Source organism: Corapipo altera, unplaced genomic scaffold (genome assembly GCF_003945725.1).
Source record: "Corapipo altera isolate COAL_440 unplaced genomic scaffold, ASM394572v1 2b, whole genome shotgun sequence".
Classification (NCBI taxonomy): domain Eukaryota; kingdom Metazoa; phylum Chordata; class Aves; order Passeriformes; family Pipridae; genus Corapipo; species Corapipo altera.
Window position 1 is genome coordinate 22346711 of NW_020884874.1, and position 26974 is coordinate 22373684.

At 41.1% G+C, this 26974-nt stretch overlaps 1 protein-coding gene across 2 annotated transcripts in view; it reads right to left on the reverse strand.

The window, feature by feature from the left end:
- TXLNB (taxilin beta) overlaps positions 1-25798 on the reverse strand; it is a 36552-nt gene extending 10754 nt beyond the window's left edge. The window contains exons 1-7 of one of the 2 annotated variants that reach the window (XM_027669961.1): positions 25608-25798; positions 20308-20724; positions 18288-18379; positions 14521-14691; positions 7747-7941; positions 6021-6119; positions 781-855 (exon numbers count right to left, since the gene is read on the reverse strand). In XM_027669961.1, coding sequence (XP_027525762.1) covers positions 781-855; positions 6021-6119; positions 7747-7941; positions 14521-14691; positions 18288-18379; positions 20308-20710 — 1035 coding nt within the window. In that variant the 5' untranslated portion in view covers positions 20711-20724; positions 25608-25798. Of the gene's footprint in view, positions 1-780; positions 856-6020; positions 6141-7746; positions 7942-14520; positions 14692-18287; positions 18380-20307; positions 20725-25607 lie in introns of both variants that reach the window. The other variant, XM_027669952.1, reaches the window with a different exon arrangement.
- Between the last annotated feature and the right edge of the window lie 1176 nt (positions 25799-26974).

Genomic DNA, 26974 nt, shown 5'->3' on the forward strand with positions numbered 1-26974 from the left:
CTCTTAGTAGACAGAATTCTTGCTAAAGTTAATGAAAACAGTGCCTTCACACTCCAGTTCAGAAAAGCACATGAGCACATCAGCTTCAGTTTGGTAAATGTTTCATGATATGCATGTACTCCAGTGCTTTGCTGGATTATAAACATGCCTGAAGGGTAGTTATGATGTATAACCAAGCCAAGGCACATACATTGTTCTGTGGTTGAATACTGTAAACACTCATAAATCATGGAACTATAGAATGATTAGGGTCCTTCCTGCCTTGGGAAGGGACACTTTCCACTAGACCAGTTGCTTCAAGCCCCATCCAGCCTGGCCTTCAACACTTCTAGGGATGGGATATCCACAAATTCTCTGGGCAACCTATTCAAGTGTCTCACCACTCTCACAGTAAAGAATTTTTTCCTCATATATAATATAAATCTCTCCTCTTTCAGTTTAAAACTGTTACCCCTTGTCCTGTCACCACATGCTCTGGTAAAAAGTCTCTCTCCACCTTTATAAACCTCTTTTAAATATCTAAAGGTTGCAAAAAGGTCTCCCCAGGGCCTTTTCTTCTACAGACTAAGCAACTGCATGACACAGTATGATCCACAGTTGTGGGCATTACCTTACAGCTGGCTTGAAAATAACCTGTTTCCTTTGCAATAGTTTATGGGATGTAGAATGAGGGTAGAAGGAATACACAGAAAGTAGTTTGGATACTTTACCTGGAATGGGCCTCATGAGTTAAAAACTGGGAAACAAAAGCACACCATGCAATAATCTCTCCTACGTCACCTGTGCCTGCAGGACAGTCTCTTGCTCCTTTAGCATTTTGGCCTGGAGCTTCCATTCTGCAGCTTGGTTCAGGAGCTGTGTTTTGGGCAGCAGAGAGAAAAATTGTTAGGTCTCTAATTTATCAGTTGGAAATCCTCATTCTCCAGCTACTCATATATCTACCTCTGCTGCTGTAATAAGGAGTGATCTAACTTTCAGGTGAATGTAGTTAGAGGAGTTAGGCAAGACAGGGTATTTAGTGTTAACTTGAGACATGGGATGGGCCATTTGGTTTCCAAAAGAACATTTGAATTGCAGTTCAAAAACTGCTTTGAATTAAGTGTGCAGTACAGTGGACTATAAAAAGTGTGGTATTTAACCATATCTTCACCAGACTTCTAGAGAATGGTTGTGATGCTTTCTGGCACATTCATTTCAGCACAGCTCCAGCCAAATTCCTGCTCTCCAATGAATGGCAAACTCCCTTTTGCATTAATGATCAGGACGTAGCATGGTCACAGTCAGACATGCCTCAAAAAATCTGCAAGTTTTCAGAAAGGGAATGCATAGTAAAGGCCATATATTTGCTGCTGTCTATTGTCTTTGGGCTCTATTTGCATTGATAAGTGGAGAATCCCAGTTCAGCATGATAAACATCTCACTTAGGTCAAGGAGGCAGCCCAGGAAGAGCTTGACTGCAGTTTCATTCCTGGCTGCTCCTGGGAAGATGTAACTCCCTACTCCCAGGCATTTGGCAAAATTACATTCTGATATGAAGGCTTCAGATAGACCAGAGGAGGGTTGGTCGAGGCTGAATGAATTGTAAGAATGAGGTGTACGGAGACCTTTTCTGGCTACAGTTCTGAGTTAGGACTTCCAAAGTGCAGAGTAATATTTTAGCAGTTGGTTTAATCTGAAAGCAGGAAACATTTAGCGAAGTGTAGAGGAAATATACCTGTCGCCTACCAAACATTTTTAAAGTGTTTACCAGTCAGGCCAAATGGGTTTTAGAAAAAGAATGCTAATGATAACTTGAGCAATGAGACATAAAGAAATTAGTTACCACAAGATTTTTTTTCTGTTTGATTAAATTGTGCTTAAATTGTACTATAAATTGGATTTAAAATAACACAGTTGGGCTCTGAAATTATATTGAAAATTAAAAGGACTGTGTACATCAGTGGACCCTACTCTTATACTGGAAATGAAAGGTGAATAGAACCACATGCAGAAAATGTGTTTGATTCCCAGTAAAAACCTTTATTCTAACCATTCTATTGGAAATAACACACGTAAACTATATATACCACCTGGCAAGAGAGCTGAGGATGCACCCTAAAATGCTGACTACCTCCATCTATTTGTGGAAAAAGGATTATAAGCTCTAGAAAAATATTTCTTCCATCAATTTGGCCTTTGATATAGACTCACAGAATTGTTGCCATCTACAACTTCCTAGACAAGAATGTTTTACAGCTAAAGTATGTACTGTATGAAGAAATACCACATTCTATTTGTTTTCTACCTGCCTCTCAATATTTATTTTGAGAACTTAATTTGATGTTTGGTTCAGTGGAAATAAATAAAATTCATGAATTTAGATCTTATTGACTAAAATTTCAAATAGGTTGTGTCATAGCCAGTAAAAAGAGATGATATGGGTGGGCCTGGGTTAAATGAGTTTCAGTCCATGCATTTATTTTCGTGGAAGAGGGTAGGTTTCACACACATAAAAAGAATGATTTTTTTTTAGAGTTGGATGAGATCTGGATATCTATATTTCACCTTTCTTTAATATCTACTTGTTTATGTTTTTTTTAGGAATTATAGGGTATCGGGTTTGAATGATTTAATGAAAACCTTTTTGAAAACCTTCAGAGCTACGCAGTCCCTAGGCCAGTCATTACTTTGAAGAACTGGTCTTTTATCTGTATTGCTTTAATCTCAGCCAGGGTTACCTTCATATCCAGTGTGACTGGAATAATGAAAAGGTCCCATGTCTTGCGCCATGTCTTCTGCCACAGCACAACAGATGGACAGAGAAGGCAAAGGAAGGTTGCTTCTTTTGCCTGTTAATGAAATTCTTCTCTCTTACTGACCCACATAGCTTCTGCAGCCAGTAAAAATCCAAGAGTTAATAAACTATTCTGTAGTGGAAGCAAGCCACAGAGAGCCTTGCTCAAATTAGTATGCGTTTATATGCAGCCCGAGGTCATCTGCAAACACCAAGCTGGGAGAAAACGAATCAGAACTGATACATTTATTAATAGGCTGTGAAGTGGTAACAAGGAGGCTGAAGTATAAAAAATGAATAAATATTGCATGTGGTGTTTACAAAGCAGCACTTGAGTGAAGTGTGGTGATGTTACACTCTATTATTAGAGCTATGATAGCTGCTGGAGACCCAGACAGTCACATCACGTCCAGGACTAAAAGGACCAGTTCCCATTTAATGGCATGCATCTAGGGACTGGCTTAGAGAAAATTAAGCTTCCCTTTTTGCTGTCAGACTCTGTAAATTCCAATTATGAAGAAATCTAATCAATGCCTTGCAGTCATATACTTGAAAGCCACAGATGCTTTAAACTGTGATTAATTGCACATCAAAGTTTGTATTACAAGTGCTAAAAATGTATGGTAGGGAGAAGAAATCCAGGTAGTTCTGACCAGTTACAGGATGATAATAAAATTGCATCCTTAGGTCAAGTTGGCCCTTTGTGGAGGCCACACACTATGAACCATTGCTGCTTATATAGGTAATTGCATTCTTGGATGCATGTGTAGAGTGAATTGTGCAAGGAGGGAGAGGACCTGCCTGCTGAGATGTACAGAGACTGCAGGAGGGGACATCTCTCTTTATCTGACTTAAAGAAGTTAAGGGGCAAAGGGGCAAAGATTCCTACATGGAAGAACTGCCTAGGAAGATATTAAAGTGAGCCTTCAAAGAGTAATCAAATAGGTAAAAGAATACAATAATTTTAATTTAAGAACATTTGCAAAAACCTGCAGCAAAAGTCATGCATGGGGATATAGAAAATGCTATGGAGAGAAAGGTTCTGAAAGCCATTCTAACTTTGCACATTACTGAGCTGGAGAGAGTTACAGTGAAATGAGAGAACTCCATCAAAACCACCTTAATTTCATACATACATATACGTTACTCCCACAGACACTAGCACAATAGCTTGGTGGGTGGGGCTAAGAGCATATCAATAGGACTGAGGTGGGAGCCAAGTGTAGGCCAGCTTTCTGTGTGCTGGGCTACCTGTGATGAGTCGTGACATGCTTAATTGTGCTTTGACTCATTGCATGGCTTTTGGCCTGCCACTTAAGTTCTTCAGCTAAATCTACCTTGCTCTGAGGTGATGTTAGCTATATATTACCAGCCTACCTCAAAGACAGAGTTTTTAAGCATTAATTTGGACAGTGTGAAAAACATTCTTTGTACACTGCACATACCATTATACACCCACTGCTTAAAGGTTTTATAGCTTGTTTTTGAACCTGTTATTTCAGAGGTGCTAGTCATACATACAGCAAAGCCAGAAAGAAAATCTTCCACTCTCAATTGTAGACAGTGATGACTTTTGCTACTTAAAAGGAAATGAAAATACCGAAATTGTGCATACCAGTTCTGGATAATCTACACAAAGTAGTTTTGACTAGAAACACAGTCAGTCACAGGCAACAAGCATCCCCAAAACTCATATTCTGTGAGACACAGCAAGAAAGATCATTGATACAAGGCTATGTATGTCAGTTTTCCACAGAGATAATGCCTCATCTTTTACATCTTCTGTTTTGAGGGTTTTTTCCCCAGTATCTGAAATCTGGTAGTCAGTAGCAAAACTCCCAGTGACAGCAGTAAAGTAAGTTCCATATTTGGTTTGCCATTGCAAGTGATTTCTTGGACATGTTTCTTGGGGTTAAATCTGCCAAGAATCAATGGTCACAAAGGGAATTTTGGGGTTTGGCTTTACGTACGTTTCACAGTGAAAAGGAATAACTCAGCTGGACCAATCAAAATGTCATGCAGTGACATGCAGATTTGCACACAGAGAAGTCCCAGACCCTCTTCACCTGCCCTCTTTAGCAGCTAGTAAAGCTGAGCAGGAGTGTGTGTTCCAGCCACAAGATCAGTGCAAAGAAAGAGGATAAATGCTCTTATGGGCAATTTTTGGTAAGAAGTGTTTGCTGTGTTTTGCTTGTACTCTAACCCCAGGAATCAGAACCCCACATTTTTGTCTATATTTTAAGATACTTATTAGCCATGCTTGTGCTACTATATCTGTTTTCAGATATGGGGAGGGGATAAATGTTCTCTCTTTAGAGCTCTCTCATGCTGCTCCTGAGTTAGCTGGAGGACTGGTGAAAACTAAAGCTTTCTTCCAGCTGATGAGAACCTGTCACTCCCCCTGAGTAGTCTCAGCTGTTGCCTCTGCTGAGAAGAGGTACTATGTGTCAGTGTTGAACTCCAATCCTTTGTAGATGTGAGGGTTGCTGTGAAAATACCAGACAGTCTGACAAAATTAATTTTGGTCTGATTGAGTCATAAAATATGTGAGACTACGGATGGAGGAGTGTTGTCTTCTGATCCCAGCTGTGCCTGCAAGTGACATCCCTCCTGGATCTGCTCTTCCCTATCCCCCCGATAAAGAGGTCCCCTCCTCCAGATAGGGAGGAAGAGCAGACAAGGCTGCTAAGCAGATCCAGACCCTTCCTGCCTGAAAGGTGGGCTGGCAGACCAATGTAGGGAGGGGAACTGAGAAGGGAAGGCTCTATCACAGCAAGCAGCTCCTGTGGACTCCTCCACAGAAGGACTTGCGGGAGGATGCCTGGGGAGGCTCCGAACCTGGGAGAATAGTGGCCTTCAGCCATGTTCTTGTTCTCCTCTCTGATTGTTTAGATGTGTGCATTTATCTTGTGGGGAGATGGAGTATCAAATACCAGAGCCATTTGAAAACTGATGGCATCACCTACCCAACATCACAATGAATCGACTGCATAGTAACAGTGAGTTAGCTAGAGCAGCCTGTACTCTAAGCTACTGCTCTGCAGTTTGCTTCTAAAACTGTAAATGCCAATGGAAGCAGCCTTTTAGAGGCTGTTCCTTTGCATTAAGCATTGATGGTAGCTATAAAAACTTCTCTGCTACTGTATCCTAGATTGGACCTGAAGAATCAATATATTAGTGAAATAGCATGCAGGGCTTGTTTTGGTTAAAGTTAGATAAAAGACAGACAGATTAGAACGACAAGTACATATTCCTTCTCTTTCTGATGTCGCTCCTCAGCTTCTTTCATCATTTCCCGAGACTGCTCCAACTTGGCATCTACCAGTTTCTGCTGAAGTTCTCTGTGCTGAAATATTTTATCAAGGTGCTGTAAGAAAATAAATTCTGCTGAATGTGTAGGTTTAATTATCTACATAGACCTTCATGCTTATGCATGTAGAGCTATTAACCAGAACACTTATAAGACAAAAATATTGCAAAACAAGAAGACACTCAATCTATTGCAATTACTAAAAAATCACAGCTCTAATAAGAACAAACTGTGACAGATTTTGCATGAGAAGGGAAACCGGTTTACATTATCAATTTTGACCTATTGTAGGGGGAAAAAAAAGCCTTAGCATCTTTGCCAGTTTTATGGTCTACATATGAAGTCATTACTATAATCCAATATGACTGAAGATCAAATAATTGCTCATCGATAATAAATATGCTGGGGACACACTTTTTTTTAGCTGTTCAATGGCCTATGGATCCAAGTCACTGTGTGAACAAATGTGTAAATCACACCTACAGAACTTGGAAACAGGTGCACAGCCCATGCCATCCTCTATGTAAATACAATCCCCTTTGCTCTGGCCACACCTGCACAATGTGGGCATGGAGGGCCTGGGATCTGGAGATCAGACCAGATGAACCAGAGGCCTCCTCTAGACTGTAAAATGTCTAGCTCCATGGTGACCTTCAGGACATAAATGTTGCTGGAGCAAATATTCTGTGTCCCTCTGGTTTACATTTTCTTCTCATACAAACCATAAGACAGGAATGTACACTTCCTTCATTCCGTATATGACTTCATATATGATTCAACAGATTTGGAAACGCAGGTATCGTATCAGCCATTCCAGATTGTAAAGACAGATTATTTATGTTTTATTCAGTATGTTGTCTGATTGCACTGAGGCTCACAGTAAATGTATTTAAAAACAATAAAAAGACCCATTGTGATATTTGTTAGCATTTATCATAAAATAAAAAAAAAGGCAGTTGAGATTTTAATGGAGGATGGAGATTTTTGTGTCAAAATTTTATAACCAATTCCAATGTTTACAGAAAGAATAATTTCCCATCTGTCTATTATCTGCTAAATCTTATGGTGAGCACTGTGTCTGCAAAAAAAAAAAAAAGAAAAGAATCTATTCAACTTCAGAGGGCCTCCTTTATCTGTTGTCTTAATTTTCTGCTTTGGGGAAGGGTCAAATCACTTACATCAGAGCTCTTCTCAGCAAAGTGTATCTGGAGGGAACAAAGTATATTTGGTGTCACCAGCAGAACAGGCCGTTCAGAAAAATGGGAGCTGGGATGTGCTCAGTGGGAGCTTAGCAGGAAGGAGGAAAGGGATGCTGGGAGATGTCCCCATGGACTTGGGGGAGCTATGAGGCGCCGTGGGCAGTTTAGCAGACAGCTGGCACACCTTGCTGCTTGTGTGAGTTGGCACCTCTCCACACAGTAGCAAGTCTGCCATGGGTGCCATGGGCGGGGTGCTGTCCCATACAACTCCATGGCTGCAGAGCCTGGCAGGCTTGCTACAGGCATAGTCCCACTCAGAGGGCAAAGTATGGTGAGGACTATCCTTGTTACCTCTGTGAGACACCTGAATGATAGCTGGTGGGGCAGATAGGCTGCTGGCAATGCCTTCTGCTTTCCCTGGGTTTGCTGCCTGTCTCCTCCAATACCCACGGCATTGCTCTCACCTCTTCCCGCAGCTCGTACTGGTCAATGATGCTCTTCAGCTTCTCTGCCAGCTCCGTGTTCTCTTGGCAGAGCTTCATGTTCCTCTCACTTTGCTGCTCGATCTGAGCCTGGATTTCACTCAGTGTGCCCTGGAAGTGATTAGTTATTTCTTTCCTCTTCTCATCTTCCTCCCGTGCCCGCTGAATTGTTTCCTCCTGTTGTTAAATGGGAAGGAACACAGTAAGTTAGAGGCATAATAAGCAGTTCCAGAAAGATACTGTTTCAGAGTAGCATAAGCCCTCCCTTTGAAGGATTTTACATGTTTGCATTCCTCTTTGGAGATTTTCTTGCTTTCATCCGTTCCAGCATGAGGTGTGATTCTAAATTTACAGAGCAAATTACACAGTGGCCTTGAAAAAATTAGGGAACAAAGAATTTGCATTTACAAAGATGGATGTAGAGCAGAGCTCCAGATCAAAGCAAGCCTGAAAGAGAGGACATGTGTGCATATCTTGATAGATGATACCTCAGCACAGCTTTTGCTTTGGAAGAAGATGTTTAGTGAAGCAGTCCAAAGCTCTTTTATTGAAATTCTCTTTGACTGAATTAGAATATTACCCTTTAAAATACCTCCTGTCAACTAGGAATCTTCATATCAAATGTACGGCCTTTGGGATTTTAATTTTAAGAGAAATTCATCACTTGCTGAAGAATCCATTCCAATTCCTCAAGTTTTCTCCTCTACTTTTTAACTGACATAAACATTTGCACTAATTTATTAGTGAGTGGAATCAAGGAAAGCTTGTGTGCAGTTTCAGAATCGAAGCAGACATTCAGAATTATTTTTTTTACCTATTATTGAAATTCTGTTTTAGATTTGTTTATATAAAAGACAATGCAGAAAGAATCTGGATTCATTGCTTTGGATCCAGAAACATGGACTATTTTTAGTCCTTACTTTTGCTTCCAGGACAGCCTGTCCTTCTGTGGAATGTAACCCTGATATAGAGTGGCTAGGACCATATCTGCTGTCATTACAAATCATGCCAGGACCATGTTAAGAACTCACTCCATAGCATGCAAATGGCATACTCTAGTAAGGTTTCAACTAGCATAGTCATTTACATAAAAATCTCTGATAACACTGCATATGGATATTTTCTATAAATATATTTGAATAAAGCCTTAGCTAACTCTAAGAGGGTATAATTTGTATCATGAATGTGCACAGAAATCACCATGAAGCCCTGCTGTGCTCTGCAGTTTACACAAGAACACATGTGTATGCTCACAAAGAGAGTAAAAGAAAACATGAAACCAGAAGAACTCTCCCTTTTAAGAGAAAGAAAGAATGTCAGGTGGAACTGGGCAAGTACTTGGGGATTGGGTCCTGGTTCAGTACCTACATTGGAAATTGGACACATGGAAAATTTGCAGCAAGATGAAAGAGAAGCTCTCCAATTATTTTTTTTTTCAGTTGGTGAGAATGATTTTGAAACATTTTGCTTGACCAGCAGTTGAGCTGTGTTCTGTTTCTAGTTACTTTTTGTTTAAATTTTTTTAGTAAAAGAATGCTTTTCCAAAGTAGAGTTATCCCATGACTCACAGAGTTAAATCACCCATTGTGAAACTCCCCACCCTGGGGGAGGTACTGAACCTAAGCATATATAATCTTGGGGTTTTGGGACTTCTGGTACCACTTGTTAGTTCCAGAGGAGGACCAGAAGTCCACTAGGACTCCAACTACCACTCTCGACAAGACTGCGATCATTACTTCAACAGGACTGTGACCATCATCTGGACCAACAGGTTTCCTTTCCTTTTACTTTGCCCCCAGGGGGACCAAGTGGTGCTCAGCCCAGGGGCTAACAAACCCCATTCTATTCTTGTCCCAGGGTGCTGGGTTATACATCTGTCCTTGGGGGTTAAAACCAGTTTTCTCTGTATCACTGTATTTATTGTAATCTTTTTAATAAATTGTAACTCTGACTTGTAATCTCTCTTGAGTTGGGTTCATTTCTCCTATTGGTTTACTTCTAAACCAGCACAACCTCTAATACACTGTTTAAAAAACTCTTCATGCCTCTTAGTTCTTCGTTATAGAAGTGCAGCCCTGAGCAGGGAGAAGAGTGACCAGGTGCTTTCACTTCTGGAAGTCAAAGTGAGAAATTGAACTTGCATGTCTGGAGTCCTATTTCTATGGTTTCAAAACATCCTTCCTCAAAAAATTTATTGTTTCAGTAGACCAAATAGTGTTATAACACATCACTGCTGTGATTTAAAGCTCTCTGGAGTAATAAATCCAGCTGAACATAAAAAAAAGGTGGATTGTGCATCTGTCACACCAAACGGCTCCGTTACAAGGTGAAATGAGACATCCTGAGAGTGACAATCATGCAGATGTACACAAACCAACCCTCTGTGCATGTGTTACTCAGAGGATCTTATTTCCTGCTCTTCTGAGGTAAAATAATTATGCAATACAGAGCACAGAGACAATATATAGATTCATTGTAAAGACACTGAGCCAGCAAGCATTTGGTTGCAGGACACGGTATTTCTCTGGATCTTTTCTGCTTCAGAGAAAAATATATTTGAGGAGGATATTTGCTTGGGGAGGGGCCCTGGTGTGTGTACCAGAGAGCTCCTCAGAGTCCTTCATTTGTTAAATCCTTGAGATCCCAGTCACAGATTAAGGCTCAGTGTGGGTGAGAGGAGCTGGCTGAGCAGAAAGACAACTGTGTGGCTACAGCACTGCACAGAGACTGACAGGCATTGCTTCTTCCCTGTGCCCAAGACCAAAAGCCTCTGCGCTCAGTGCTTTGCCATGAGTGGAGCTCGCTGCGTCGCTGCTAGCGCCCAGCTGATGGTAGGCTGGTGCCTGGTCCCTAAGGTAATACAGTTTTAATCTCACAGGCTTCTAAGTCCTACCAATAATACCATGAGAATAGTGATAGGACTTTGGAGGTGTCTGCTTTAAACCTGAGCCTTAACTGGCCTACGGCTGAGGCTGTGTCTGCACTGGAGCCAAGGAGAGGGCTGGATGCCCACGGTGCCAGCATCAAAGCTCTATATGCCTGCCAGCTCTGCTTCAGGGCTGTGGGCCAGCTCCCCTTCACCCATCTCACCTGGGCAGGCACAGTCTGGCAAACCCCAAATCATCATTATCACCTAGGTTTTATTATCGCAAGGCAACAGCCTCAGCTCTTTGCTTGTACCAATCCCTGGCACCTGAGAAAATGCATGTTTTTCGAATACTTCCTTAGTGTTTCCCATTTCAAGACAACACAGTGTAAAGTAAAATCCTGAAGATTTCTCCCAAATGGGAGTCTTGAAGACTGATCACTGTTTTGTGTTACTGCTGTTGCAGCTGAAGCAGCTGTGTGGAGTCCAGAGCTCCTGGCTGACTTGGTTTTAGGGAGCAGAGCAGAGGGTGTTTGGGGTAGTGAATTCTCAGCATCATCATGGTTAATTCCTAACATGCATACAATGCTTGGTCTTGTCAGATGCTTCACTTTCTACTTATTCTTTTAATAGCTTTGAATTAAGTGTTCAATTTTAGTGAGAAAAATAAAGCATTGTAAATTATTTTTAGATTTCCAGTTGTGGAAAGTAGAAATCCAGCCACAAACTATTGTTCTTTTTTCTCTGCCTTTTCTTAATCTTCACACTCCATGTCAACCTTTCAAAGACATATTCTTGCATCCTACTGCAATACTGCTTTTGCTCAGGTGTTTTGCTGCTAAAAATGTAAGAATGAATTGAATAAAACCTTGTAAAATTAAGACAAGGATATTTTGCAGTTTGGGATTTAGCACTGGAATGTGAGATAATTTGAAAATAGAAGAGCGTGATTGTCTCTGGAATTGTCCACATGCGTCTCTGGGCCAGCTCAAGAAGACTGTTGGTCTGCTGAAGTCCTATCAGCCAAGAGGATATAAGTGTGGAATTCTTTTTTTCAATTAACCATTTTCTTCATTCCCAGGCACCACGGTCTGAGCCAGTTTGGAGCCGAGCCCACAGTCGAAGCTGTTGACTTTTGTGACATTTGTATGAAAGTCATTGCTTAATGCCTGGTGACAGGAAGGACAGGGGACCTGAGATGTTCATGTCACTGCAAGATACTAAGTAGCTACCAAGCTGTCAGATAATTGACAAAACATGAACTCCATGCAGAGAAATTAATAGCTATTTTTCATAGGAGACCTTCTCTCTATTGCAGTGGGAATACATTCTGCTATTTCATGAACCTTTATTCTGCTTTTCTTGGGGGGAGAATTAAATGTCTGTGTAACTGCAAGGAAATAATCAGAATACCTGGCTGTATGCAAGTCAGAATTTGAGGCTGGTATCCAATGCTAACCAGAAATTTTTCTTCTCTGATCTGCCCTGTAGATTTTCAATACAGCTCCACATAGCATATTCATCATCACTTGGCTGCATGGATCTCCAGTTAATGGGAATTCCACACACCAGCTGAGTGAAGATGACACTTACATGATGTGATGTGCATACAATATACCACATGGTAAGTCAGAGATGGTTCGTGATCTGGGCAGGCCAGGTTTCTCCTTTGTTATTGAAATGGCACAATCTCCTACAGATTTTATTTTCCGTGATTTGGAACATAATCAAAGGTGCTAATCCCAAACACTAAAAAATTATGAATCAGTTTCTCTGTCCTGCCAAAACCAAAATAAAAACATTTAAGTATGAGATTTTAAAAATAACATTTGACAGATTTTCCTCTTTTGGGCCCTCTCAGTACAGTCTTAAGTGAAAGAAAATTGCACTCAAATAAACAGAACATGAGTTTCTGGAGAGTCACAGATCTCCAGGAGCTAGAGCTTAAAGGCAAATATTCCAAGAACTGCTAAAATTCTCAGAGAGATGAAACTGGATAAAGATAATGAGTGCCTTTGTTTATTAATTTAATTCATGTATATTTTGCAAGTCTATTTTGTCTTATTGTCTTATTTAACTTTGTTTTTTCTACACTGAAAGCACAGGAACCAGAGGAAAGATGGTATATTGGGTTTCTTAAAAGGTCTCCAATTTCTTTGAAAGAAGTGGCCAGAATTTGAACACTTCTTCCTACTACCAGATCAACTCAGGTACCTTTCCTGATTCACCTGGCATAAGCACAGGATAAAAATCAGAACTAAGCCTGAAATTGATAGGTTTATTTAGAGGACCTAGTCACAAGGCAAAACAGTCCAACAAGTGGAAAGGAACTGGAAAGAGACTTTCCTAAATGTAAAGCTGAAATGTGTGATGAAATATTTATATACAAAGGGGAAGGGAAAATCATGTTCTCTAGTAACAAGATTAATAAGCATAAAGTAGCTGGGAAATTGTGTGAGAAATTCAACCAAATTTGTTCCAAATATGTTTTCCAAATATTCTTTATACCCCAGTCTCCACCAACTTGTTCCCCTAATATTATTTGTTTAGTAATCTCAGTTAAGGCTATGCAAAGCACTGTACTCTGTACTCTTAATTCACTTTAGAACTGGCTTGTATTTCTGTTGAAAGATTTTGCTCACAGACAGTCTGGTAAATCCGTGTAAATCAATATTGAAGTATAGTTCAGATCTGGTACAAATTACAGGCATATATTTAATTTTCACTACCAGTTCTGTGCTACTATAACTGGGTACAGAGATTTGCTTCTAGTTTCCCCATCTGTTAAACTGCTTCTATTCTTCTACTAGCACACAGTTTAAATATATGTGTGACCATTGCCCTCTCCCAGATGTATTCTTACCAGTGTACAATGAAAGTTAGAGCTACACCCTGAAGGCCCACTCCTGAGCTGGTGGAAATGAATGAAAATCCATTACAGTTAATAGGGGTTATATCAGGTGGAATTCTTGCTGCTGACAATTCATATATGTAATTCTATACATAACTATATCCCCATAAAGAAGGGGTTTTAATAGATGAAAGCAGAGGCTTTTTGTATAATAATACAACCACCATCACTAACATGTCCTCAGAAAAAAAAAGACAATCACAACAGTAATATACTTCGTGAACCTACAATTTTTCACGAAGCATAATCATATTATAAATTTCACATTTAAATGGTGTGATGCACCAAGCAATAGGCAGACATATGGATCCCAGCCTTTTGATACTCCAGAAAATTTCCTCTTTGAACTGATTTTTGTAATCCAAATTACTTCCACAGTGCTGGCATTCTTCCTGTCTATGTTTGATGTCTTGAGGCAAATGTCCTGATTGACTGACCTTCACAAATCACTTGAAAAACCCAAGTACTCAAATTATGTGAAAATACCCACCAGCATTCTGTGAGTCCACTGGAGCAAAGCTGGTGTCCCTGTTATTCTGCCCATGCATATGCATTTTCATCTGCAGTCTCAGGGACCTGGTCTGTTAGCACCATTGCTTTTCTCTGTGCTGAGCTTCCTGATCATGCAAGGAGGGCTTACAACTAGTGTGGGCAAACACAATATCCAAAAGTGCTTGGATATTTCCAAATGAGAAATAAAGAGGTCTTGGTGTAAATGGACCTGAAGACTTATAATTATATAATATATAATTAAAACATATAATTATATATTATATATTTTATATATGTTATATACTACATATACTGTACAGTATATAGTATATACATTGCACTTATTATAAATATAATTATAACATATAATTCTATATTGCAAGTACAGAAGAAAACGTCTCTTTGACCTGGTACTAGAGCAAGATGGGAAGGCATCAGCATCTTTTTCCCCTCCACTGCTCAGTACCTTGCTAAGGCCACCACCCACCTTGAGGTTTTTGTTGTGTCTCTGCAGCTCCCGGCACAGGCTCTCCAGCTTGCTGCGGGCAAGGATGGCTCGGCTGTGCTCACTCTGCAGCTGGTCCTTCTCCTTGGTGATCTGAGCCTGCCTCTTCTGTAGGTACTTCAGCTTTTTCTGCTCGGCACGGTGTTCTTCGAGCTGGGCAGGAAACAGGGATTAAAATGAAAAAAAGACAGGTAAAAAAGAAAAGAAAATGAACTTTTTTGGTTTAGAGAGTGTTCAGACTTTCTTAACCTCTTAGGAAATGTTTTGTATTCATCAGTGCTAATGGGAGAGGAGAGAGGGAGCTGGAGAGAGTCTCAAGACTGCTCACTGCAACAGTCCCAAGTGTGCTGTAATGTGGGTGGGTGAACATAATTTTTAACATTTTTGTCACACCATTTCAGTCCTTCCTTCTTTGGTTTGAATTTTTTTGAAGGACATCTGTGAGATTTTTATTTTTGTTTTGGCATTAGGAACTAGAACAGTCAGTAGTGCTTTATGCAGTGAGATTTCTCCAGATCATGAGAAAACACAGTAGTTGCTCATTCTTTTTTACAGTTTCCTGAATTAGAAGTGGCTTCCCAAATACCCAGGAACCTTCTCAAAAAATAGCAAGACAAGTGCTGGAAACCAAGAATGCTGTCTGTATGGGAGCCTTGTTGCTGATGGAGGAGAATTCTCTTCAGGGAAGAGCTTCCCAAAATGTCATGCGGGCACCTACTCTTGCCAGGCTCCTCTTGTTCACAGGACCATGTGGCAGCATCTGTCAGTTGTGTTTCTGGAGGTCCTGTCATCAACAGGGGTGAGTTATGGGAAGTCAAAACTCTTTTAGGCTCTTTGTCTCCATATAGTTACTGAAGAAAATGTGGACAGTTCCTGATGTTCATTTGAGAACCTCCTGTTCCTGTGGGTGCATGGCTCCTGCCTTCGCTAGAGGGCTGGTGGGGAGGAGAGTGTATTTGGAGGGGAGAGTGAGGGGCAACAACAGAATTGCTGATATCAGTCCCTGCACAGCCTGGTCATTTCTTTTGACACATGCCTATTAGAGTCTGCTTGGAAAAAATTTCCTGTACTGTAAATTAACAGTAAAGTCAAAGAAGCATTTTCCCTCTGAAGCTTTTAATGATTTCATCTCCCATTCCAACACACAAGAGCCCTCCCCACTGTATCACAGGCATGCATACATTGTGAGATATTTCTGAAGTCTAGATATTTTCTGGTTGAAAAATATTAGCACATGATCTGCAACATGCAAACCTTAATAATATCAGTTGCCATTAAGTCTATATTATCTAATAATATGGTACCACTAGTATTAATTATTAACCCCAGTATGACTGGGAAAGTCTGTGAGCACCGGGGAACGATGTGCAGCTCAAACAAGACAGTCAACAAGCATCATATTTTCACACTTCCTATGCCCGAGGATCTGTTTTCTGCAGTTGTTCTGTAATTTATGCTTACAGTAGAGACCTCTGTATTATTAATCAAATTGCACCTATGTGTACCACAAAACAATGCAATTGCCAGCTTGGAGTATACTTACAGTTTATGTCCAACTTTCAGCGTGTGCATTGTGTTTTACTCCCATAGATCAGAATAGGGCCTTTCGAATCTATTCAAGCACTGAAATAATTTTTCCAGTATTGTAGGAAAAAAAAATAGCTTTTCTGCAGTTAAGGCTGAATTTTTTTTTCCTTTATAAGCTTGATTTTGTTCCCTTCCACTTTTATTTGAGAAACATAAAAAATGTTCTTTTTGCTTCACATTTTGCATGTGCAGTCAGTGCTGAGTGGATAATGATTTACTCAAATTTCACGATTCACTCAAACTCTGCATGAGATAGGTGGTTTAGAATAAAGTAGGTCTTAATCATAATAAAAGAAGTCTTCCAAGCCTTTTTTGCCTTTTTTTTCCCATTAAAATAACTTGTACTAGAAACTTGTATTTCAAAGTTCTCAGGAATATCTGACTACTTTTGCACTGAGAAAGGGTATATAGGAATGACAAAAGGGCTGCCACTGATAAATTTTTAAGAATAATTAATGAAATATAAGCTAAAATTAAATGCAAATAGAAGGAATTATGATTTTTGGAAGGCTGATCTAGAGAAATAAACACTTAATTTAGGAAAAAAAGTTTTATCTTGACCCCACTGTAGACAATGACAACACTTACATTTATTTATTTATTAGCATATGGTTCTTGCACCCAACACCGATGAGAGACCCTCAGGATCTCTGAAAATAAGCCAGTCACAGCTTGTGTCCAAATGGCTATGCTGTCTTGCTTCCCCAACCTCACAGGCATGGCTTCTTCCTTCACCAGCCCATGCTTTTCCCTGATGCCTTCCGTTGTGTACTCACAGTCACTACAGACTGTGCCAGGGCATGTGCTGACAGATAAATAACATATTGCTGGTTGGCCATGGGGAAGTGTTGGTGCTGCACTGGGTCCCCAAGTACCAGGAACCTCTTAAGCCACAGCCGGCCCCAACACTACCTAAAGCAGGAGAAGCTCAATCTGCCACATGGCTACATCTTCCCTTGACCTCTGCTGCAACAAGTGTTTGTGCTCACCAGACCAGGGGGCTGATCTGGGTGGAAAACAACTCAGCAAAACAAGATGTGATCTGAAGTGTGTGATGGGGATAGACAAGAGGGAGCAGAGAGAGCTGACAAGCTATTAATCACACTACACCCCTCAGCCGTGCTGAGTGAGCAGTGTAAGGCTTTCTCCTACAAGATTTTAGTTGCATTTATTGAATGATTTATTTCAGTGACATTGCACAGTATGTCAGAAACAAATGCTGAGTATTTTTGTTTTAGCACCTTTCTCCTCCATGGGTTACTGGAAATAAGGTCCCTGTTTTATACATTGCTGCAATGCTGTTTGAATGCAGTGAAGAGTACTTTATAGAGGAAGAAGACCTATTTCAGTTAATCGGAGAGCATGAATTCCCTTTAAGCATGAGATAAAGCATGAACAGAGGATTTCATGTGAAAAAAGGGAAAGCTAAACTTCACATTATGATGAGACATGGACACATCTGTGCATAAAACCAATTACAAAGTCAATGATCTGCTTGGCACATTTTTCAGCACTCCACAAACTGTAAAATGCTGCAGCCTTTTCATTTGAAAGATTTTCACAGCTTATGCTCATACAGTCCTTTGACTACTTAGAAAAAAAATTAATCTGAAAATAACCCATCATCAGTGTAGAAAGAACAGAGTTGGGTAGGTGGCATTGTTATAGGGATGATGTTATGTTGGCAGAGGCTTTGACTCTTCATTTCATTGTGCTGTGTTTTCTCTTACGATTAGTCCCAGTTGGCTATTATCTGCTTCCTAATATTTTATACTAAGTCCTGTATTATTTTCATTTTAATTAAATGACCGAAACATAATTTAAAGAAATACCCACTTACAGATGCATGCAAAACTCCTTGCAGAAGGTGAAGACAGAAGCCTAGACATTAGTCTCCAGTGTGGGTCAGTTTGATAGATTTGCTTTTAAGTATGAATATTCTACCTCATCAACGTTTTGACCAAAAGTTCAGCTTGTTTTCTTCACTTTTTACTTTTTTTTCCTCCATCTTACCCATAATTATTTGACCATGACAATTATTTTGGGATTCATTTAGCACAACAGACAGTACTATTACATGAGATTTCACCATGCTGCATGACAAGTTTTTATACCTTCCTGTATGGACAGATTGTACAGAAAAGAACCAATACTGTACTAACCAACTCAGCATACTTCTTAAACAACAGGTCCAACTTCTCTTCTGGAGTATTCAGTTTATTCAAGCTTTGCATCAGTAGGGTGGCTTCTTTACCTTTAAAAAAGAAGAGGAGATTTGATGGTAGTTTGATTGATGTTCTGTTATGAAATTGGTTGTTTGATGCATGGATCTGGAAAAACTCAGAGAGAAATAAGGCATTTTGGAAGGAAAGGAATATTTTTTTGCTATGAACTTCTGGGGTTTTCGCCATAAGAACAAACATGCTAGAATCTTCCTCCATTTCAGACCTCAGTAATGTGCTCTATTCTAGTGAAAGCGTTATCTGTGAAATGCTTTTGTCCTGTGTAATCTGATTTTCATTGAATGTTTTTGCAACATGTTTAGGTCAAATACATGGCACATTTGACTGAAATAGGGAGAGAAAGGGCCTGGACCCTGAAGGCCCAGGAATAGATCTCTTTGCAAGTGAGAGCAGATCAGAACTGGTGTACTCAGCTCCTTTGCTGTCATATATGACATAAGGAAGATTAAGTTAGGTAAGGAGACTGTGGTGTGGAAGTCAACAATCAGAGAGTAGTAGGTACTGCCAGCCAGGTCTGGGTTGCATGATACTCGTGTAAATCAGTTCCATGAGTTGGTGAATAGAGTATGTATACCAGAGAAAGTCTAATAACTCTCTGAGGTGTGAATAGCTAAATCACTGCATAGCCATTTAAGTATTGCTTCTCCTCTGATACCTCTCAGTATTCATTTCAGCCCCAAGCACGAGCTTGAGCTTGAACACTGCTTGTTCATCAAATACAAAGTGTCCCTGGCATCCCTGGTGCCAGGGGCTTAGACATGCTTTTCCAAATGCTCCCCTTTCCCAAGGCTGTGAGACAAAATCTGCTTTCTGCTTTAGGCTGGACTTTTTCCATTTCAAGTCTAGTGCAGTCCAGAAGTACTGTCAGTGGAGAAAATCCTTTATTTCACACTAAATTCTCTCTACAGCATTTCTATAAATAAGTTGAAGAGAGCTAAAGTCAAATACTAGTGTGAAAACTGTTGCAAGTGCAACTGGAGCACTGTGTGTTGGTAGGGTTTTCAGTGAGCTTGCTGAGGTACCAATAACAGCACCAAAGCCAAGGCAATAGAAACTGAGGAACTTTCTTCTGGAAATTCAAGGAATTTGGGAAAAAAATCTATAATCTGTCCTATGCTTAGTGCCTTGCCTCTAAGAACATTCTGTGGTTATTTCTCTACAGGCTTAGTCTGTGGTTGGGTTTGGGTTCTCATGCAAAGCAGAAGCTTGAAGATTGGCCAGAGTTAAATGCAAGAAGGAAAATAAATTACATGTTTGTTAGATTGGAATGTGACTACATTGCTCTCTAGTGGCTGCCCAGCAGAAAGGACAAGCTGTATAAAAAGTTGCTGAGACTTCTTTTTAGCTCAGCTAACAGCCCTGGCAGGGCTGAAGTGCTCTCTAAGCACTGTACTTAGAGAGAATAAATGTATTAGTTTGTTTCATATAGTCCATAATGAGTCCAGAGGTTTCCTAAAATTTGCTAAATCAAAAATAACCTGGGCATGACAGTGAATTTGTTCTGCAGGTTCCCACACCACATAGTAGCACCATTAGCACCTTTGTGACTGGTGAGTAGTCATATCTGAGGAAGCAGGAAAAGAATAATTTACTGAGGCACAAACAAGAGACTGGGTTTTCCTTTGTCTGAGAAGTGACTTTGTGCAGTGTGTTGTCAGACTGACAGCTGTGGATAACCACTTTGGGAGGCCCACTAGTGCATTAGATTTCTGTGATACAATCCCAAGCTCTTTTCTTTTTAAAAGGACTAATATCTGATCCAGCCTACATGTTGGGTAATGCCAAAAAAAAATTAGTAGTTAGAGAAAAGTTGTAATGGTCACTGTAATTTTCAGTGGTAACTGAAGGTTCCTATTATCCATGGCAGAGACTTAAAATGGAAAAGATCAAGGGAGTTCTTACTTGTGTTTGCAGAAGAGCTGTGTATGTAAATACTTGCCTAGTCCTTTCAGGATTTTCTTCTCCAGCTTTTGCTCCTTGTTGCCGCTGGGCTCCTTTGCTCTGCATGCATCCCCAGGAGCCAGCTTCTCTTTCTCACTCTCCTCATTTCCATCTTCATATTCTGCATCCTCCAAGATGCCTTGCTCTCCCTTCTTAGGCTTTTCAGTTCCTGTAGAAGTGTTTTCCTTCTCCATCAGGCTCGTGGCAGACCCGTAGGTTTTAATGATATCCTCCAGCTGTCGGCTCAACTCCTCTGAGATGTCACACGTGGCTTCTTCGGGCCCAGCACTTGGCTGCTCTGTGGAGGCTGGAGCAGGGGACACCAAGCCAGGGGCAGGTTTGTCCCCACTCTGCCCCTGGGTATCCTGCTCAGGTGATGTCGGAGACCGGTCATTCTCCATTCCTAGTGCAGTACCTGACAGCAAACAAATGGAGGGTTGACTTAAAAGCACACAGAATTAGTCATCGAACTGCTCCCAAAGCTTGGCCAGCATGTGAGTGATTTTGTGTGAAATTTGGAATGGCATCTCATCCATTAGCTCTGGCTTGATAAATATATCACACTTAAATAAATAACCAAGGTGATTTGCCTGCAAGGAGAAAAGCAAATTATATACTTTCCAAGAGAAAAACCTACCCAAATCTATCACTTGAAAATGGAAAACCTCCTGTTCCCATTGCCAGCAATGACAGATGAAATGACACCTGAGTCACTTATACCATTTTCCTCCCTGCACACCATTTACCACGTTTACTTTTCTTGATCTGTTTACCTGCAACACTGGCTACTGATATAGGCAGCTTCACTTGAGAGCTGCATTAGTTTCATTTTCTATTTTTCCCCTGTCAGCACATGTTAAGTCAATAATCATGAAAAATATTTTAAATGAAATTGGTGCACTGAAAATTGTGCTGTGCCCTTGGAAAGCCCAGCATGGTGCTTGATTTACAAGAGACCTGGTTTGGTACTGTCACAATAACAGCAAAGAATAAGATAAACAGCTCTAAACCACTCTTCTCTTGTACTTGCTGCATGATGCTGACATCTTGTTTGACAAAGTACAAAAATAAGAATAAATCACAGTGAAATAAAACCAACCAGACATAACACGGTTTGATAGTCCATGGTGTTTTCCAGGATGCATTTCAGCTAATTTATTCCCAGTTTGCAAAGGGAAGCTTTTGATTTCTCATGTCTCTGAGCAGCTGCAGTGAGCCAGGCAAATACAGAGTGTCAAACATACCTGTGTTTCTTCAGAGCCTGCTCCAGTTTACCCAGAACCTGGCAATGAGGGTGTCAGCAAGAGCATCCTGGGCATCTGCTCCCAGCTTCTGCAAGGTGTGGGCCAGCAGAAGCTGTACGTAGCTAAAAAACTCAGTGTAGAGAAGGCTCCTTCTCTCTCAGAGTGCCAGCAGAGCTGCTGGCACCACTGTGTTGCCCTCAAGAAGTAGTGCAGAGGGGGTGCACAGGTGGGCCTTGCTCTGCAACTAGCCCCTACTTCTGCTTGACTCCAGACTACTCTTTTCAACCATGAGCCCTTTCTCGGTCTTCTTCAGGTTGACTTTTGTTCCTCTCTTTAATGATATGATTTACAATGGTGCCCGTGGGGAAGGAAGAGAGGAAGAAGCTTGTTTGGTTGGTTCTGTTCCAGCATCTGAAGCAGTTCCTTTCTTATTTTTTAAGACAACTTGCTTTGAAAACATGGAGCTAACTGGGAAGCATTTTGTTCCCTGTTCATGTAGGATGTAACATATATTTTCTATAGTGTCTAAATTTCTTCAGCTTTCAAAATTGTAAACTAGTATGACCAAACGTGGTATATGATAAGAGAGATGTCATTTACTGTAATAAATGACTTGATGTTTGTTATTAAACTCTCCCCAGTCAAAGTGATGATTGCACGTGCAGTGATGGCCATCGCTAAAGCAACGTTTTTCAAGATTTGATTTTCTATATGACTAGGCTTGCAGATAAGATAGTCAAATGAGTTATCATCTCTCAAGCAAATAATTGAAAACTTTGAGTGGGGCTCAGGATGTGCTTGAAAACTCATAGCTATAAATCCATGCCCCTGCAGTCCTCCCATAGGTACAACTTGCCAGAAGAAATGGCTTAGGCAGTTGTCTGGACCTTGTCTCACAGACCCTTCAGACAGTTGCATTCCATTCTGTCCTCCTTGTGGCATTGTCATGATATCACTGCAAAATGATTGTAAAGTTATATCTGTCTGATTTGATGTCTTATTGAATTTAACTTACACTGAAACATTAGACTTTATGTATGCAATTTAGGTAAATAATTCCAGATAGCATGAATATTAGCCTACAGTTTATGATCTTTTTTTTAACTAGGGCTAATTGATTGCCAGATAATTCATGGTCACTGAGAGTATTGTAAATGCTAAGCTAGAAGCTCCACAAAGTATGTGTTTATCTCTGACATATTCAGTCTAGTATTTACAATTGTAATCATTAATTTGAGCTAATTGGCAGTTGGAATCAATCAGCTAGAAAATCCAAGATCACCAGCTCTTGTTTAGGCAGAACAAAACTCTCTGTTTTTTTGATATGTTCATCACAGAAGGAGAACAGGATTGCAAAATGTTCCATTTCCAAACATGAACTTCTCTTCTGACTATCTCCCTCTCTTTGTAAGAAGGCACAAACTGATGTTCTCACCACACCCCGACTCTCTCCCTTAGGTGCCTCCCAGCTCCCAACTTCAACTCTCATGGAGCAGCGCTGTCTGGCTAAAGGTTTCCTCTTACATTAAGCATGAAGTATGCCTGCAAATACAGTAGGCTTTAAATCAACAATCGATCTATGCGTGGTGTTGCTCAGTAATAAGGGAAAAGCATGGGTGAATGAAAGAGAAACTGGATTTTTAGAATCAAGATGTTTACAAGCTGGCCTTGCAGGAAATCAGGAGATTAGTTATAATCAGTCTCTGAAACCATAGCAATGTGCATCCTCTGAGGTCCTGTCCACAAGCCCAGAACGGTAAGCAGGCAGGAACCCCATAAACATCCAGCAATGAACCTTTAAACCAAGGATGCCCACCTGCTGGGTCATATCAGAGACTGTGTTTACTCACACAAATAAATATCCAAATGTTTTACTTTGTTCTTCTTCAGGCTAAACCAGAGGTCTGATAAATTCTTTCCAGTACAAACGCAATGCCTGTGAAGACTTCTGTACCTTCTTTTGCACAACAGCTTCCACAGAGTCATGGAGTTTATTTTGAGGGAGATAGGGCAGCTCTCATCTACTGAGAGCTGTCTGCTTACAGCCTTTGACGCTGGGAGATTTTACTGCATTTGGCCCTGGTTCTCCTCATGCTCCAGCCTGTTTAAGCTTGATGCAGATAAGGAATTCTGCCTTATCAGGCCATAAAAGACTTTCAGTGCCAATTTCACCAAGACCCAAAGTGTTTAGATTATATATTATCTTAGACACAGTAATGCCTAAAAATTAGGTGACTGAGTCCAGAAGAGGAATTCTTTGGTTTCTCAGACTTGCCTAATTTTAGACTACCCACGTCTTGAGTTTTGCAACTTCTACTACCATTACTGTTGCCTCCAGGTACCTAAATTTCCAACACAGCCTTATCCTGTTTTATGGCAAAGGGGAGGACTGACCAGTTATCTGAGTGAGTCTGATGATTGCATCTTGTTTATTCTTTTCCTCTTGCGTTCCCAAATTCTGGACCTGTTCCACAGCTCTGAGATCAGCACCTTTCTTGGCCCTGGTGCTTTGGATGGAAACTTGACCCCAGACACTTGTGGTTGCTGCCTCTACAGATAGTCACTATGGCCCTCCTCTTCTCCAATGGGAAATACCCTCAAGAGCCAGAGGGTGTTGCTGCTTCACCTCTGTGACAAAGACTCTTCTGCATTCTCCTCCTTCCTCTTTTAAAAACTTGGGAAAACCCAGGAGAGCAATGGAGCTCTCAGAATAGCTAAGCACACAGCATAGCCGCAGCTGCACTCAGAGGCAACAGCAAAAGGTGTGCTGCTCAGATCAGTCTTGTTACATGCTGAGTTTGTTTGTCTCTGATCATATCCCTTAATATCTCACATTAGCAGCACAACTTGCCTTCACTGTGCTTTGACAACAGTCGGTATTTCCAAAGTAAAAGGTCAGTAGGCAAGAGTCAATGACTGATTTAGCAGAGCTGCAACAGCCATCCCTCTGCTGCTGGGGCAGCTGTTCCCATGCTGGGCTGCACCAGCCCACCTCGCACTGCTGGAGCCAACACTGCTACCCAGGCACACTCCTGGCATGAATAAAGCAAAAATTAAATGTTTTCTTCTTAGCTTTTTTTGCAGGTAGTCTTAAAGACTGTCACAGAGTTTTGTTTATCTTTGTTAGACAGTGTGCTTTCCCTTCCTTTTCATGGAATTTGTTTCCCCCTTTCCTTCTTGCAGTTTGAACTTCTGGAGGTTTTACAAACTGTTCTATATTTAGCTTTTGCCTCCTCATGTATCCAGCAGAAGGACACATGGCACCTGCTCTGCAGCCAGGAGCTATTTTAAGCATTTCTAAAATGGGTAATGGGATGGGTACTCAGCACTTTATGCTCAAAATTCACATATTCACACAATTCTCTAAAACAAAGCTTTGCGTACACTTGTATGTTTGCAGTGAACATATGCTGATAAAATCAGAATTCTTACCTTGACATAACACTAGATTAAACTACAGTAACATGTCAAAGCAGAAAACATTAAACTCTGGAATGGCCCACACTACTGTAGCTCCAATTACTCTCCAGAAAAATACAAGTACCTTTTTACAGTCTAGACACCACCCTATGTATTACTTCAAAAACTGATGATAAAGCCAGCTACATGCTACATTTGAATAGCTTTATGATTTATACACAATCTTCTAGTACAATACCGAACAAAAGTTTGGAGGTTTCATGGCAGGTTTCCATACAGGCTCAGAAGCAGACTCAGAGACTTTCTGAAGTCCCCTGCCTCACCTCATGTTCAGCACCTGAGTCTTGATCACTTACTGTTGTAGCAAACCAGCCATAGCCCCTTGTCTCACTTCAAGGCAAGCTCTACCAAAATAATCTCAAAATTTTTTGATCACTCTTAAAAGAAGCATTTCTTACTTTCACCAACAACCCTAGATACTTGCCCATTTTCCTCAGGTGTCACATGGTGCCCAGGCTTTTAAGGCTATTCCTAGAAAATGTGTGCTGACAATCCAAAAGGGAAGTACTCACATTAAAGCCCTTGCACCATGCCACCAAGCAGTGACTGTAAGGAAGCTGTTCATCTAACTTACCAGAGCAAAGAGAAGAGCTGAGCAGAGAAAAAAAAGTCAAGCAGAAATCTCAGACAAGGGCACACCAGCAACAGGACACTGCCTCTGTAATCTTGCCACCGAGGGAAGAGGGATGGGAAGACCAAACGAGGAGGGAAGGACACAGTGACACAGCAGGAGCAAGCACTGCAGGGACTGAGTGCACACTTTGTAGGGGACAGTCTCTGATAGGTGCACAGGGAAGCTGCCTGCTGGCTGGCAGTGTAAGCTAGCTATGTTGGCTGTTCCCTGCTCCCACAGAGATAGCACAAGAGGTTAGAGACTCGAGCCCTCTGAAAGAGAAAATAAAGGAAGGATACTTACACAGCTGCCACCCTTCAAATTTAAGTCTTAATCCCTCAACTGCTTGACTTGTCGCGTGGTGTGAAATTTGTCTGTATTGACTATGGATTGGTCAAAATTGGTTGAATTTTTCTGTCTGAATTGCAAAGATTGGGATGGCATTCCATAATGTGAACTCCCAGCTGTGACTGCCCTTTGCATCCTGGGATTTGGGCAGGATTTGTTAAAAACAGATTGATTCTTAATCACAGACTCGCTGGCTGGAAGGGACCACAGGAAGCCTCTAGTTCAACCTCTTGCTTAAAGTAAGCTCATCTGTGATCTCAGACCAGGTCTCTCAGGGCTTTATATTAATCTTACAAACCTCCGCAGACAGAGACTGCATGACCTCTCTGGGAAGCCTGCTCTGCCTGACTGTCATGGTGGTGAAAGTTTCTCTTTATCTAGCCTTAACTTCCCTTGTTCCAGATTGTGCCTTTTGCCCCTTGTCCTCCCACTTTACACCTGTATGAAGAGCCTAACTCCGTCTTTTGATAATCTCCTCCAAAGCTGGCTCTTCTTCAGGCTGAACATCCCACTTCCCCCAACCTCTCCTCACAGAACAATTGCTCCAGCACCGGCCATCATGGTGCTCCTCCAGTGAATTGACCAGCTTCTCCCACTGAGGCAGCAATGCTAATGGAGTAGGCTGGTGTAGCTGCCCCCCTGATACTAGCAGCTCCCAAACAAGTGCTCTTATTACTGTCAAGGTAAGCTGCCTTACCGACTTTCTGCATGTTACCCTGCCAGCTCAGGTTGGCCCAAAGTTGTTGATACAAACAAGCAGGGTGCTCCCCAGGGAGCTCAGCTGCACACTGGTTATGCAGCTACCAGTATTTCCCACTTCTGTGACCCACAAGCCACTCAGGCAGCATCTTGAGATGCCAGATCACCTACGGACCATCTGCCGCCCACTCCCTAGAAGGAGATGTAGGCCAGTTTAATATGCAGATGTGCAAACAATGGAGAAATGATAGGCTGGTGCTGGAAGTGGCAGCCAGGGCTAT